At 35.6% G+C, this 17103-nt stretch overlaps 3 protein-coding genes across 3 annotated transcripts; 1 reads left to right on the top strand and 2 right to left on the bottom strand.

Annotated features, from left to right (window-relative positions):
* The first annotated feature begins 2651 nt into the window (after window positions 1-2651).
* LOC111788855 (glucose-6-phosphate/phosphate translocator 1, chloroplastic-like) lies at window positions 2652-6072 on the top strand. The gene is made up of 5 exons (XM_023669412.1): window positions 2652-3707; window positions 4037-4262; window positions 4496-4718; window positions 5218-5431; window positions 5718-6072. Exons 1-5 carry the CDS (start codon window positions 3195-3197, stop codon window positions 5727-5729), a joined length of 1188 nt encoding a protein of 395 aa, XP_023525180.1. The 5' UTR covers window positions 2652-3194; the 3' UTR covers window positions 5730-6072.
* A 1102-nt stretch (window positions 6073-7174) lies between these two features.
* LOC111788804 (tryptophan synthase beta chain 1) lies at window positions 7175-10770 on the bottom strand. Its single transcript, XM_023669321.1, has 5 exons — window positions 10426-10770; window positions 9334-9690; window positions 8283-8725; window positions 8087-8181; window positions 7175-7698 (listed from the first exon to the last, which is right to left on the bottom strand). Exons 1-5 carry the CDS (start codon window positions 10768-10770, stop codon window positions 7523-7525), a joined length of 1416 nt encoding a protein of 471 aa, XP_023525089.1. The 3' UTR covers window positions 7175-7522.
* A 3908-nt stretch (window positions 10771-14678) lies between these two features.
* Window positions 14679-17037, bottom strand: LOC111789266. The gene is made up of 2 exons (XM_023669984.1): window positions 16713-17037; window positions 14679-16049 (listed from the first exon to the last, which is right to left on the bottom strand). The coding sequence occupies exon 2, from the start codon at window positions 15881-15883 to the stop codon at window positions 14891-14893; it is 993 nt and encodes a 330-aa protein (XP_023525752.1). The 5' UTR covers window positions 15884-16049; window positions 16713-17037; the 3' UTR covers window positions 14679-14890.
* Between the last annotated feature and the right edge of the window lie 66 nt (window positions 17038-17103).

Raw genomic sequence — 17103 nt, forward strand, 5'->3', positions numbered from 1 at the left:
CCTCCCATAACTAAAAGAAAATGAGTTGTTAAAAATATTTTTTTGGATATAGAATTTTTAGTATAGTTTTTATTTAGTCCTTAAATTTTAAAACGTGACATTTGGTCGATGATTTTTTACATTTACCTTGAAGTTTTCACTAATAATAAGTGTATTTGAATCTTTTATAAAAAAAAAAAAATAATAATAATAACAAAAAACAAATAAACTTAATATAAATAGAATTGATAAAAACATAAGATTAAATAATTGAAGACAAAAAAAAAATGTTATATAGACACAAATTATTAAATTAATTTATAAATTATGTAAGGATATTGTTAGAATAATAATAAAATTTAAATTAAGTCTAATAACATTTTTAAATTTCTTTTAATGTATATTTTAACTTTGCATTGAAATATTTTTAAAATGTTAATACTAAAAAAATAGGAATGTTATTTCCTAAACCCAAATGAATAAAAAAATCATGGAAATAAATAATGGTATTTATTTTATGAAATTATATTAAAACAATTAAGGGCGAGAGATTTAGCTAATTACTCTTGAAATGGTAATAAATATCTGGACCAATTGACTCGTATTTACGATTTTTCATTTTTCAGTATTATTACTGTTATTTGTCATCTACCACTTAATTATATGTTCATATAAGGACGTTAGGACACATATTTCAGGTCATGATATTTATTTCATGAATTCAACAACATAAAGAAATTGAGAGGTTCGAACTTTTAACTTTTAGTCGAAAGTATAAAAAATGATCTATCCTCCAATTGAATATTTTTTTTATTTTATTGAAAGCAAAATAAGAACTTATTTATTTTATTTCTTTCCAAAATTGGTAAATGAATAATAATTTCCATTCAATAAATATGCTCGGATATGTTTCCAAAATAAATATGGATAAAACTAATAAAAACTAATTTATTTTAAATAAATTAACTTAGATTAATAAGACCAAATTAAAATTTTATTTAAATTATAAAAATATATATATATATATATATATATATATATATATATATATATATATATATATATATATTTAAAAGTAGATAGACATTATGTACTAACTAATTTGTCATATTTCTTACCTCGATTATATGCTATCAAAGTTATTGTTATTGTCTTTAACTTGCAGCATTACTTTCTTTCAAATCGTTTTCGATATAATTTCCTCTCACGTTTTTTAAAACATTTATCTCAAACATGACGCGAGACTCGAACATATGCCGACGTTGTTTGTGAAGTCTGAAGTTTTTACGGCTAACTTGTTCACTAAGTTAGAACAAGTACCACACAATCGTTGTCCTGCTACCAGAAGAAGACGATTGTGACAAATGGTATTAGAGGTAAAATAGTCATTCACATAAATTGTTTAAAAGCTAATGTGTAGACTTAAACGAAATCGAGTGGAACCAACGTGACATAACTAAACAATTAAGACACTGTTCTTTTAGTATAACAAATATGAAAGTACGAGAATTTAAAGCTCAAACTTCATGAAAAAGAAGCACATGTCAATTATCTTGAAATATACGCACTTTTTACGCATCACTTTGTTTTCAAATTCTAAGTCATTCAATCAAAATAATTTTGATTAAATAACAAATCAACCCAACCTTACCCAAATATAAAATATTTAGGTTGACTGGATTATTTATTTTTTTAAATTCCTTAAAAAAAATAATATATTGAATATTTTGTTGATCTAGGGTTAGGAGATATTAGAGTATTCAAACAAGTAGAGTGTACATTCAACTCGACTCGAACCAACCCAACCCAAACTATAAGGATTGGGTTGGGTTGGGTTGAATTAACTTTTCGAGTTGGATTAGCCTTTTGGTTGGTTTTGGTTCATTTTTCTGAACCCGAATTGACTCGGTTTGGTTTTGGGTTCATAGGACAAAACCCTCGAGTTGACCCAAGCCAAACAAAAATATATAAAAAACTAAGGAATGGTATTTTGTCCTAACTTAAAACACTTACACCAAGTGTTATCTATTTGTTGCAACATTATTATATCACAATTTNATATATATATATATATATATATATATATATATATATATATATATATATATATATATATATTCTAATAATTTAGAATTCTTTTAACTGTCGTCTATTTCATGAGACAATAATTCTAAATTTTAATATATTTATTATTGTAACATTATTATATCACTATATATATATATTAGATAGTTTAGGATTCTTTAACTTTATCATCTCTACATCTAACTTCAGGTCACGTTATTTCAATTATAATATTTTTAATAAAGCACTTTGATTCTTGAATAATTTATAATGAGTGTCGATATTTTAGTTTCATGATAAATAAAAAATTCTAAAAAATATATATTTTTTAGAGCTAACTCGAATTGAAAATAGAGGGTTGGATTGGACTGTGAAATGGTCAGTTACCAATTTAACCACTATAACTAAAATTTTCGGGTTGGGTTGTGCTATGAAAATTTTCTGTTGGGTTGGGTTACCACTCTACCCACCGGAATTTTGGGTCGGTCAAAAAAAAATTTCTCAACGAGACTACGTGCACCCTACCAACGAGGGAGAAGAGGGCAAGGAACAACGTGGGGGGCAAGCCTCGATGAATCGTAAGAAAACAAAGCTTTCCAATGGCTACTTTCCAATACAAAAAACTGAAGCACCACCTTTTTGCTATGAATATCGATCCGAAAAGTCACATGGTTACCGCGATCTTCTCTCAAATTCAAACTCCCTTTACAAACTCCCCACAGATTAACCTATTTCTCAGCTCCCCCACTCACCTCATCGCTCTTAAACAACAAATTCTTTTGTGGGTTTTCTAAATAATACTAATTTCCACACACCCTCCTTAACATTCTCGCCCTCTCGTTTGGTTTTTGTTCCATCTCTTTATAATATTCCCCTTCAACACCACTTTCTTGCTTGTTCCTGTTTCTGGGTCCTCCGTTTTTATCACTTTTTTGAAGGGCTTCTTGGATTCTACTGTCATTGCTTCTTTGTTCTTTTAGATTTGTGCAATACCTGTTCGTTTGACGGCTCTTGATTTTTGTGATCTTTGAGTTCTTGTTTTTGTACCCTTTTCTTTGTTTTGTTCATCTTATTGATCGAACCCAGAAGATCGATTGTTGATTTGTTGTGTTTTTCATTGGAAAATCGTGATACCCATCTGGATTTCTACCATGATCTGCGCGGTGAAACAATCTCCTAGGGCTATCATTTGCTCTGATGTTATTCGGCCCAAAATCTCCGTTCCCTCTCAGCGATCCTCGTTTCTTCCTCCACTTCCGCTACAAAAACCTCGAAACTCCGCTGTTTCTGTTCATAAACCTGTACATGTTTCATCGCTTGAGAAATTTGGATCACTGGGGGTTCGTAAAGTTAATTTGATCAAATGCGAAGCTTACGAGGCTGAGCGATCGCAGCCGATCGAGTCGAGCTTTGAGTTGCCGCAGACTCCGACCCCTTCAGAGGCCGCCAAGAAGTTGAAAATAGGATCATACTTCGCTCTATGGTGGGCTTTGAACGTGGTCTTCAATATCTATAACAAGAAGGTTTTGAACGCTTACCCGTTTCCATGGCTGACTTCGACTCTGTCCCTAGCCGCTGGATCTCTGATCATGTTGATCTCATGGATGACAAGAATTGCAGAGACGCCTAAAACCGATTTGGAGTTCTGGAAGTCTTTGTTCCCTGTAAGTTGAACTAAGATTTGTTTGGTTTGTGATGTGAAACCTTTGATAAAGAAGACAAAAGGGATAGAAGTTTCTTATTTGTTATGTTGTGATGTTTGAATGAGTTGATTTCTTGGCTGAGGATAAGAAGAGTTAGATAAACAAAGCAATTACAATGGAAGAACATATCTACCATAGTTGAAATTATCTGTATATCATAGCACTTTTAGTGTCTATTTTCATTCGAATAGATTGAGGATAGACTAGAGATTCTTCTGAGTTGTTCGTTTTCGATAATCGTAACGTTTGTATCTGTCGATGTTGATGTTGTTGTTGTTGTTTGTTTTAAGGTTGCTATTGCCCATACAATTGGACATGTTGCAGCGACCGTGAGTATGTCAAAGGTTGCTGTTTCATTCACTCACATCATCAAGAGTGGTGAACCTGCTTTTAGTGTATTGGTTTCGAGGTTCTTGTTGGGCGAGACCTTCCCGCTTCCTGTCTACTTGTCGCTCCTCCCAATTATTGGTGGATGCGCTCTTGCTGCTGTGACCGAGCTCAACTTTAACATGACGGGTAACGAAAATCAACATCTCATTATTAGAAGTATACTTGTTATGTGAAGTTTTAGTAAGTTTGATATCTAATATCACATTAACCACGCACTCGTGCTTGAAGTTTGAGTTTGTATCAAACGGATATAATCGCGTTTCGAATGTTTCATTGTTTTGGCTGCTTTCTTTATCTTAACTCTGCTTCATATCTCCTTGGAGTTATGTAATTTTGTTCTTATGGTTTTATCCCTTCAGGTTTCATGGGTGCCATGATATCGAACTTGGCATTCGTATTCCGTAACATATTTTCGAAGAGGGGCATGAAGGGAAAATCCGTTAGCGGGATGAACTACTATGCATGTTTATCGATTTTATCTTTGCTAATCCTTACACCATTTGCATTTGCTGTGGAGGGGCCTCAGTTATGGGCTGCTGGATGGAAAACAGCCATATCTCAAATCGGACCTCATTTTGTTTGGTAATTCGGTTTACTTATTTATTCGTTGTCGTCGTTCGGGAAGTTATGCACTAACAGTTGATCTAATTTGTTCATATTTTCTCGATATCTAATCGCCCGTACGATGAATCTTGATTTGGTTAAAGTAATATATTAGAATGATATGATTGAGCTGTTCTTGATCAAAGGAAACCATACTCATTAATTCTGGGAATGTCTTGCTTATGTGGTATAGTTCTTTGTCAATTTCGGGCACGGGAACGTCCTGATGGTTGTTCGAACAATAATTTGTCGAAATGATTTACCTAACTAGATTAAACCAGAGACCACTCCTAGCGAGTTTCATGATAAGCTTGGCAATTTTTCGACTCCTTAGCGAGTTTCATGATGTTCTTGACATGATCGATTCTCGTCTTGGTTTCTCGAGTATTAACTTAATGCTTATTTTTTGTTGCATTGCATGATTTTATTGTTTTGATTGTCTTCTGTTTACTTAATTTTGTAATTGAATGAAATATAGGTGGGTAGCAGCACAAAGTATATTCTACCATCTCTATAACCAAGTGTCTTACATGTCCTTGGACGAGATTTCTCCCTTGACGTTCAGCGTCGGAAACACCATGAAACGTATATCTGTCATCGTTTCTTCCATCATCATCTTCCGCACGCCTGTGCAGCCAGTGAATGCTCTCGGAGCTGCCATTGCGATTCTCGGAACCTTTATATACTCGCAGGTGAGTCCGTTTGCTCCTCCTTGATTACTATCATTTCATCATAAAATAGTTTGGGGCTTGAAGATAATGGATTGGTCCATACTTATTGTGTTAGGATAAGATAAGGTTTTTGTGTTCACGAAAAGAAGATATTAGAACTCGTTATTTGACGTATAATTTCTTGAACTGGACGTTTGTGTTCGCTTAAAACTTCTCGAAAATCTTTGATCGATTCTTTTCATCTGCATCAAAGCTGTGGAATATGCCACAATGAGCTGACTGACCAAATGGTTTCGTGTGTTTGCAGGCAAAGCAATGAGGAGAGAAAAGGAAAGAACCACGGACTTAGGTTTACGATAGCGTATCGAAGAGGGTGGTGTGTGTCTCATATTACCTTCGAAGCGAGAAAATAAAATGAATAAAGGGAAAGAGAGAGCCAAAGAGGAGGTTCGTTTCGGAACGTATAAGCTTTTTTGGTGTAGATATGAATAAGGTTTAGGATTATTAAGCATTTTGTTGGAGAAGATGAGGGGAGGGGAGGGGAGGGGAAGGGAAGAGGAATGGATAGGGGAGAGGGGAAATGGTTTGTAATAGAGAATAATGACAAGACAAGAGCTTGTCTTGTCTTTTTTTTTCATTATGAATCATAAAGTTGTTTCTTCTTTTGCTTTAAAGATTCACATGGTGTGTTGTGTTCTCAAAGCATCTTCTTTGGATTATTCCCTTCAACATAATTAGCCTTGGCTTTCCCCCTTTTCGTGCTCGATATTTAGGTAGCTTAGCTTAGTCTAATGACGACTTGGTTATTTTAGTATGAGTTATTTGTTGCATGACTCATTCTAACGTTGTTGTTGTTGTTACTGGCTCGGTCTATGAAAGATTTTGGTTAATTGTGCTCTGGCAACTTTACCTAAGGTAGAGGCTAAAAATGCGCACTAAAAACAAAGTAGACTACGAATGTTAGGGGGTGAAAGCAAGATTTGAAAGGGAAGAGCTCTTCGGGCATGGCCAGTTCCCATAGTGTGACGAGCAGTGTGTACAAGGCCTGGGTATGAATTCACCGTCATATGACTGACCGGCGATGGCTTCATGCAAGCGAGTTGCAACTTACAATTCGAACTAAGGATGAGTTTTAGAGTTAGCTCACCCTCGTGGGATCACGACCCTTTGTCCCGGCCATTGTAGCACGTGTGTCGCCTAGAACATAAGGTGTATGATGACTTGACGTCGGATGAGTTTTTAGAGTTAGCTCACCCTCACAGGATCACGACCCTTTGTCCCGGCCATTGTAGCATGTGTCGCCTAGGAGATAAGGAGTATGATGACTTGACGTCATCCTCACCTTCCTCTAGAGCTTATCATCGGCAGTCTGCTCAAAGTTCCAACCTCAACGGTTGGCAACTAAACACGAGAGTTGTGCTCGTTGCGAAACTCAACTAAACACAAGAGTTGTGCTCATTGCGAAACTTAACACAACACCTTACAACACGAGCTGACGACAGCCTGAGAAACCCATAAAATAGGTTGTCCTAAGGCATAAGTGAAATAAGGAAGGAAGCGAAAAGATCATGTGCAAGAGCCGTTAGGAACAGTGCCCTCAGGCTTTCTTCAGAATAATCTCGATCATCCGCTGCAACTGTCTTTATCCTAACTTCTTATTTTATTTACTCCTATTTTTTCCGAAGCTCGCCTAATTTTTGAACGACAAAGACCAACTAGAAACCAAGTTCAAACATCAAGAGATCAAACATGTCAGTGTAGATGAGGATCATAACAAAGCACAATCTTTATACAGCATAGTGATCCAAACACAAACACAGACTAGTATTTATTAAAACTGCATACGCAAGTGTCTAATAAGATCCAGAAATAGTAAAATCTATATATATATATCCTCACAAGAGCTCTTAGATTTTTTTTTTCTTTTGCCAGAATCTGTGTATCTAAATCCAAACTTGTATGGAAACTACGGCATTTAAGGTATGCTTTATTGTCTTCAAGCTCAGATCTCATATTGGAAAGCAACTCAATTAAGACTTAAGCTTCTACCAAGGAAGGAAGATGATGGATAACCTTTAGTCTTGCTACTACTGGCAGCAACATTGTTATATATCAAACTTGCAAATGCTTGATCGCTGTGTGAACATCCTTATCACCTCTGCCACTGCAGTTAAGCACGACCTTTGTTCCGTCCGCTAGGGTCGGGCACAGCTTCTCGAGATAAGCCAGAGCATGAGATGTCTCCAGAGCTGGGATTATGCCCTCCAACCGTGACAATCTCTTGAAAGCTGCAGTCACAAGCCAGATTGTGAATTTAATATCTCTAATGATCAGGAGAACAATAGACGAAGGCGAGATTGACAACCGTCGATATATTGGCACAAATGTTATTGGAAATTTCATGAAAGAACAGATAATTTCTCATCAGAAAAACCTTAAAACGAACCAAGATATTTGGTTTTGAGCATATGCCGAACCACGGTTCACAAAACTGAGCCCGAAAAGAAAGAAAGAAACATATTGAACAGAGCAGAGAAAAGTGATTGTAATTGATGACTATCGATACGTTTACCTAAATGAATAGTGTAGTTTCAAGAATAAAAAGAGAACTTTACAATATATGGGTGACATATCTAACAAAAAAATACCCAGAAACGAATAATGGCAATCCAGTACCTTCCAGTGCTTCGTCATCAGTGACACTGTAGTACTCGGCACGACCTGCATCCTTCAAATAACTATGCTCTGGTCCAACCCCAGGGTAATCCAAACTGCAGACGACAAAGAAGAAAACATGCATTAAACTAGAAAGGAGCAAGCTGGAACAAAAGGCTAACCTCCTCATAGCAAGAAGATTGCGTATATCCCCTACCCTGCACTGATCGAATGAGGTTCAATTATTTGACCATCGTCATCCTGTAGTAAATAACTCATGGCTCCATGTAGAACTCCGATTTCCCCTTTGGTCAGAGTTGCTGCATGCTTACCACTATCCACGCCAAAACCTGCAGCCTCGACACCAACCAACCTAACATCTTTGTCATTAACAAACTCATGAAATAGTCCCATAGCGTTCGAACCTCCTCCAACACAGGCCACTAGAACATCAGGCTTCCCTCCCCACTTCTCCAAGGCCTGTTGTCTTGTTTCTTTACCAATCACTGCATGAAAATCTCTAACCATCATGGGATATGGATGGGGCCCAGCAACAGATCCCAAGATATAATGGGTAGTCTCTACATTAGTCACCCAATCCCTTATAGCTTCTGAAGTAGCATCTTTCAGTGTGGCAGTACCAGAATGAACTGGCCTAACCTGCAAGGGAAGCATAATATATAATTTGATTGATCATTTTCAGATGTAAATAGCCAAGGACTATCGACCAAACAAGAAAGAGAAGTTATTTAAACCATATAAGGCAGTACTACAAGAATACGAGGCATCATCAGGCACCTTGGATGGGTTCCAACTGTGGATTCGTTGTTAGGATAGACCTTTTAATGCTTAACGTCATGAAAATTCTTGGAAAAAATATAAACATTGTCACCATGTTGCAAAACTTTCTCTACCAACAATGATGGAAAGCTTAGGTAACAAATAACAGTACATGCCGCACAGCTTCCTCGACTAAATAAGATGCACTTCAAATCAAATTCATACTAAGGATGCGAGTCAGGGAAAGTTTGATTCATTGGTTAAGGGAGTGATAACTAGCAATGAAATCAGAGAAAAACTAGAGGGATCCTAAATAGGCACGGGACACAGATGTCTCGAGGACCTTAATTCTTCAACAGAAATAAGATATTCACAGTTTTGAAGGTGCAAATTGATCATAACAGTTTGGATGATGAAATTAGAGTCCTCCAAATCAAAGGCTGCAAATTAATAATGGAGAAAAACAACAAAAATTGTAACGGACAAACCTCGGCCCCAAGAAGCCGCATTCTGAACACATTGAGAGCTTGTCTTTCCATGTCTTGGGCGCCCATGTAGATGATACATTCTAGTCCAAACCTAGCACAAACAGTAGCAGTTGCAACACCATGCTGACCTGCACCTGTTTCAGCTATAATCCGTTTCTTTCCCAAACGCTTAGCAAGCAAAGCTTGAGCAACAGCGTTATTAATCTTGTGAGCCCCTGTGTGGTTAAGATCTTCTCTCTTCAAGAAAATATGAGGCCCCTCACCATTGGGACGTCTGTAGTGCTCAGTCAACCTCTCTGCAAAGTATAGAGGGCTCGCTCTCCCGACGTAGTCTCTCAAAATACCATCCAGCTCTTTCTGATGATAAAAAAGAGAAGGTAAAAAAAGAATAAACAATCTTTTGTTAGACATCCTATTAAAAAAAACTACTGAATTTCTAAACATGGAATTAATAACTATCTCTAAGCCTTCTCTTCCAAAATAATATCCACATACGTGATGATTTTACATGAAAAAAGTTCTTCACAAAGAAAAGTTTCAATTCTTTAAGTTTATCAAAGAGTTAAACATAAATCAACACAATAGTTAAGAAAGAATCATGCTAATCTTCGAGCACATTGTTCCCTTTTTCCTTGTCAAAATCCACATTGATTCTAAAACCCACACTACATAGAAACAACCTCCTGTTTGTCAATAAATACACTTCATTCCCAGAAAATATTAGTTAATTGAAGAATCATTTTCATTCAAATCTACCAAACAAGAATACAACTAAACTCAAACAACAAGCACTCACAAGATTCTCAATCCTCAGACGAATAAACTCCATTTCATCAATTATCCCTCAAGCAACAAATAGAGTCCAATGAATTCCATCCCAGAAAAAGCAATCAATTATGAAATCATTATCACTTAAACCTATTCATCAAATAAGCATTCATGAGATTCAAAATCCTCAAACAACAATCAATTGGTTAAGTAAAACCAAATGAGATTCACTAAACAAGACTTCACCCATCACAACAAGTAAAACAAATAATCTTAAAAAAGAATACGGTTCACAAATCAAATCAAAACAAAATTCCCCAAAACCTGAAATTCTTGGTCTCCAGAAAGAGAATGGAAAGCGGTTTCGAGCTCGGCAAGAGCATGCATTAGGGTCTCGGGCACATACTTCCCCCCAAAACGCCCAAAACGCCCAAAGGAATCGGGTCTCTGCCCCAGATTCTGGGTTTTATTATCCTCCATTGCTAGAGACGTCTCCCTAGTCAAAGTGCAGGTGACGGCACACGACCGGAAAACCGGAGATGAATTGGGCAAAAATCGCCGGAAATGAACCGGAAATCGAGAGAAAGAAGAAGAAATCTTGGAATTTGAATGAGAAGATGACGGCGGAATGGTGAGGATTTTGCAGCTAAGCTCCACAGAGGCAACCATTTCTAGAGGGAAAGAGGGCGAGAGAGAAAGAAAGAATAAGAGATTTGTGTTTTTATATTTTTACTTCGTTAGGTTTTTCCAACAATTTATAATACGGAAATTTTGTCCCAAAAATATATAACTTTTACCTTTTTTTTAATTATTTAAAAAATATTATCTACAAATTTTTTTAATTAAAAAATATTCTTATTAGACTAACCCACAACTCTTCTTCTCCCCAACCAATCTCGGACATCACAATCCACCTCCCTTTCCGGCTTAGCGTCCTCGCTGACACTCTTTTCTTCCTCCATTCGACATGGGACCGCTCCCAAATCATCTGATGTTTAGCTCTGATAACATGTTAAATAAACACGACTCTCAACAATGGTATGATATTGTTCACTTTGAGTATAAGCTCTCACGTCTCATGTTTAGCTCTAATAAAAGTTTTATCGGAACTCTATCAAATAAATTAATTAAAAAAAATTATTTTTACATCAAGAGTATCGACCTCGTTTAAGTTATACTCAAGTTTTTCGTTTCTTAAATCATATTAATAATCAATTTAAACATAATTCAACTATCCGTCTAAATCTTTTATTGTATTTATTGTTAAAATAATATATTTAAAAAGAAAGATAAAAAAAATTAAAAATAACATGAGGGACTAAATATAAAAAATAAAATAGTTTTTTTTTCTTGTTTTTTTGTGGTTGTCAGTTTTCTTTTATTATTGTCTGCATCTTTGTCTTATTTCTTGTCCGTTTATAAACGACGTCGTTTAGGCTTAAAAATATCAAATTTAGCTGCAAAATTTAAATTCTTAGGAAAATAAAATAATTACCTTTGCTCTTAATAAACCCAAATATATAAAATTTGTCTCGTTTAGTTGTAAAGATGCTCGTAACGCTTTTAAAACTTTTAAAAATTCATGATCCGCTCTTCCAGATTCTTCGAGAAGTTATTAAGTTTAGGGACCACTAATCAATTTTATTACGAGTAATAATTAATATGAGGTATGAAATTTTAAACTTTGGACTTTATCGAGTAAAAAGAAAAAATTTATTAACCTATTTTTAAATAAATTCGCTACTATATTTACAGATCTAAAAACATATATGCGTAAACGATGTCATGGATTCAAGGGCTACAACAACATCGTCATCCGTATAAAGGCGTCTTACCTTTACTTGAAAAAGAAGTAGCACGTGGCTTGAGTATTTAAAAATAGTCAGAAAATGCAATCATATTGAGACCTATCCTTTCACAAAACATCACGGTCTTGGTCTCTACGTTCTAATCCAAGTCAAATTGGATGTGTAATACTTCTCTACACACGACTCATGCACGCGCACATGAACCTACAGGCAGGCTCGTATACGTACTCTTGGACCTAGTCTTCAACTCACTCACACAGCCGAAAAAGCCGTAGGGGAAGTATCCTGATGTACACGTTCATACTAATCCTAATAGAAAAGTATCTTGATGTACATAACATACAAAATGCATGAAAATCCTCATAACATACGTGACTCAACCGTTTCTCATAAACATGAAGTGAACGTATTAGCACAGCGTGTGACATAATATACAGAGGTTTCATGTAACATACAACATCGAGTTCACAACAAGATCCATACATAACATAATTATTTTGTGGTACAACTTATAACATAATACACGTAAGCAATCACAAAACACAACACATGTAGAGCCCACAGAGCATGCAAAGTTCATACTACTCTTTCAGAGAGGGTCCGAACTTATCAGACTTCAAGCCAGATCAGCTAAGACAACTCTACATTTGTAACCGAGAAATAATAAGTAATTACTCTTTTGTATGGGAGTCTATATTATAGGCAAATATTTAGATATTGTCTTTTTATCATAAATATCTTTCTATTTACTGCTCTTTCATTTATTAATCTTAAGATAACTTTAGCATTTATCACTTATCTATTTATTGCTCTTCCATTTATTATTCTTTCCATATAATTGTTAGGTGGGTGGTTTTAGCTGTGGGACCCATTACAGTCAGCAATTTGTTTAATAAAAGCGGCTGCCTACGTGGTTGAAGACAGCTGCCTACGTGGCTGAATTTTGACCAAATTTGTATGATAAAAGCTGTTGCCTACGTGGTTGAATTTTGACCAATTTTAAGCTGTGGACAGGCCAATAGATTATGTAAATTTTAGGCATTTTTTTAATTTTATTTATTAAAATAAAAAATTAGTCTCTTAAAACTTTTGAATTATTACGTAATAAATATTTTAGAATTTGATTAGAAATAAAAATTTAAAATTTATTTAAATTAACGACTGGGCTAAACATATAATTTTGTCTAATAACTTTTTTTTTTTTTTTTTGTTGAAAAAAACCGTTTGTAAATTTATTTAAATTTAATTTATATAATTGTAAAAGTTTAATTTAGGTTATATTTAATTTAATCTAAAAAATTAATTGATAACGAAGAACTATAATTTTTATGGAATAAATTAATCAAATTTATTCAATAGATTAATAATTCAGTTTTAATAAATACTCAATTATTTTAAATTAGTAAATTTTTAAAGAGAAAAAAAATCTTTTTTTTTTTATTCGATTTTCATTAATTTAAAAAATTTGTAAGCTAGTTTAGAGTAAAATTGGAGAATTAATTTTAATTAAATATTTTAACCAGTAATAATTGATTGAGCTAATTTAACACACGATTATAAATTGATTATAAAAATAAAATTATAATAAAAACAGATAAATGTATTTAAAAGAAAGAAATATATCTAAAAAATAGTCGAGAAATATACGGGTACGATATTATAAAAAAAAGTTAGTACTTTTACCAGGGTATCCAATAATCCTTGTCGAGTTTACATAAAGAATGGAATAACTGGTTCTCGTACCGAATGCTCCAGTCCAAGCCTTTATTGTAAAGTTTTTTGAGATTAAGCAAAAGACGGATTTATAAGAACCAAATTCATAGCATAGAGAAAAGGTCGAAATTGAAAACAAAATCGAAACTATATCCAAACTATTTGAATAGTCGGAACCGAAAACCTTTTGAGTTTATCCTAACAAAATTATTATTTGGATGGGATTCATTTTTTGGGCCGTCTCTCCAATTTTCCGGGTTATAACAAACCAAATGATTGGTTTGTAAGAGGTCATAACGTCCATCTATTTGAGAAGAAACTAATTAGACATCAACTAACTGATATCGAACCAATTCCGTCTCAGATTGTTTCGAGTATAAATGATAAAAGCATGGAATGTCAAATCCCACAAATGGCCTAACCCTAAGCCTAAGTTTTTCGGGCATGAATAATCCAACCATACTACACTTGATTACCAAAGAAATATTAAATCTTAGGTACGTTGATACCAGGTGAACACGACATGGCCCTATAGAGGGGAAGCTTGACCAAAGCAAGAAATACCATCCCAAGAGTAATTTAACCTATGAAGAGAAGAAAACCATTTTGGTAGCATGGCGTCACAATTGCACTTTCACGGATTTTGTAAAATAATTGTGTACCACTTATTCTCACTAACTAGTAAGTTAACCAACTCAAACCCGGGCCATCATTGACATGAACAACATCGTTTTTTCAAAAAAAGTCTTAGAAAAGGGACCGAGAGATTTTGAAAAACGTTTTGATAGCAATGTCATAGAATAACAAACAAATAAGAGACAACATTGGTATTGATGGCATATAACAGGATAAAAAGAATTAACGATTAGTTGCATTACTGTATGTGACCGTGCAAGTAAACGACAGATTACCTGAAGTGGATGACAGAATGTTGGTTGCTGCAGGGCGGATGATGAGTAGGAATGCCTGCCACTCCTCTTTTTCAGCTTACTCATTCAAATAGCAAAGATAATCAAATATGTTGAGAATCATTCAGCAATATAATCTCAGGGAATCACAAAGGGAACACATTAGAACATTAAGATATGTATGATAGACCATAAATAGGAGTTTGCTGGCCACTACATCACACCAAAAGATGAAACCATGGAAGTATGGAATGAAGTAAATTATCAAAAAGTCATACCGAACATAAAAGCGTCATTCTGTCACTTCTCCTAACTTTCCCGACGTGTTATTACCTCCACTTGTGGAAGTCTAGTTCCTCCTTATGTATTGGGATTGATCAATCTAAGATCAAACAGATGTTCGGCTGTAAGATAGGCTGTAGAAAGGTCTTGAACTCTTTGTTCATAGAGCTTGGTTTTCGCCCACGGCTTCAGCCCATTAACAAAATGGAAGACCTTGTCTGTTTCAGACATATCATGAATATCTAACATAATCTCAGAAAACTGCTTAACGTAGTCTAGGATATTGTTAGTATGCCTCAGCTCCGTTAATTTCCTTCTTGCAATTGTCTCGATATTGTGTGGGATGAACTTAGAGCGGAGTTCTTGTTTTAAGCTCTCCCAAGTGTCCACAGTACATCGACCATCTTGAATGTCCATGTACTTGGATCTCCACCACAACTTTGCATAGTCGGCTAGATACATTGTTGCCACTGTGACCTTCATTTCTTCTACCACGGTATTTGTAGCTCGAAAGTACTGTTCGAAGTCAAAGATAAAGTTCTCTAAAGCCTTGGCATCTCGATCCCCACAGAAGGGCTTGGGCTCTGGGACTTTTAGCTTGATGTATTGGATTACACCCCCAACTGGGGTTTGGTTCCCTACTGCTCTCATGGTGACGTTTAGTTTGGTGTTCAAATCCGCCACTTCAGCCTTGACCACTCCAATGGTTGCTCTCAGACCTTTAGACATTTCTGAGACCATCTGAACAATTGTTTGTTGATTATCGTTTAAGTCCTCGATGCGTTCTTCCATTCGGGCAACAAAGTCTGTCGAGCTATCCCCATACTCGAAACCACCAACAGTTGCGGCCTTTTCTTCTAGGGTTTCAACCCTAATCATTAATTCTCGGACAGACATTGCTTCAAGGCGGCATGTCATCTCGTTGATCTTGTCAGCTTTAGTAGCAATCTCATTCATGCAAGACTCCAAAAGCTTCATTCTATCAAGAACTTCATTCGAGTAGAGTAATTGATCTTCAATCTTTACCAATCGGTCAGTCTGGGACTTGCCCAATTGTTTTGGGGTGGACATATTTGTGTACAACGATTCAAGGAGCCGACTCGACTTTGATACCACTAGTCACAATCGCACTCTTGTAGTAGTGGGACAACGATTGTGCAGCACCTGTTCTAACCCCACAAACAAGTCAGCTGTATGGAAGTCGGACTTTGCGGACAACCTTGACGTATGATCGAGCCTGGATGAAATGTTTTATAAAACGTGAGCAAAGAAATGCGTTGAAAACAATTTGAAACAAATCAATGTTATATGCTAAAAGCGAAAAAGAAACGACTACAACTTTGATAGCATACAATCGGGATAAGAAGAATTGACAACTAATCATATCTCCTATAGTACATTTTGAGACATTTAGCCCTAACAGGTGTAGACATGATTTTGATGACTAGTAGTACACTCTCGTATTGATACAACAATAACAGTAAAAGTCTATCTAACAAGAAAGCAAGTAAAAGGAATTTGGAAGAGTCATGCAGCCATAAACAACACATCCTAAACAAACATGATCGAAACATCTGATACACGATCATAGGCAACATGCCTTGAACAAACAAACATGATCAAAACATCTAACACACAATCATAGGCAACATGCCTTGAACAAACACGATAGACCATACACAAAACAAATTTCTCGTGTGCGCAACTAAATCCAAATAAAATAATCCTCACATTCATCCTAGATGTTCGCAACGATTTCCAACACCTCCATTCCTTTACAGAACAACAACATTTCTCAATTCTGTAGTGCAATCGAAGAGCTCAGTTATTCCTAATAGCAATGAACACAATACCACTGGAAAATTGTGGCCGGAAAAGAGCGAAAGAACAGTAAGCTTACCGGTTGAATGGCGGAGAAATAAGAATGAGAGCGAAACAGCAGCAACGAGTCCTTGATGGTTCAGTGGCTCCACGTTAAGCCTTGGGTCGTCATAGCAAAATGCCCAATGGCGGGAAAATCAGAACGGCGAGGGTTTAGGCGATATTTTGAGACTTGGTTGTGTTGTTTGGACCAGAAACCTTGGGCTTCTGCCACTTTCTTTTTTTGGGCCGACGTCTATTAAGCCCAATAAAAAATTCTCTTATTTCTTACTTATAAATGGCCTAGTACGAACCGTAATGGTCTAGTTCGGGTTGGGTATAGTCCGAATTGTCGGGTTGGATGTACACCCCACCAAATCTCACGAACTAAATTTATAATTCATATATGAATGACTAACGTAGTAACACCA

Source organism: Cucurbita pepo, chromosome LG02 (assembly GCF_002806865.2).
Source record: "Cucurbita pepo subsp. pepo cultivar mu-cu-16 chromosome LG02, ASM280686v2, whole genome shotgun sequence".
Lineage (NCBI taxonomy): Eukaryota > Viridiplantae > Streptophyta > Magnoliopsida > Cucurbitales > Cucurbitaceae > Cucurbita > Cucurbita pepo.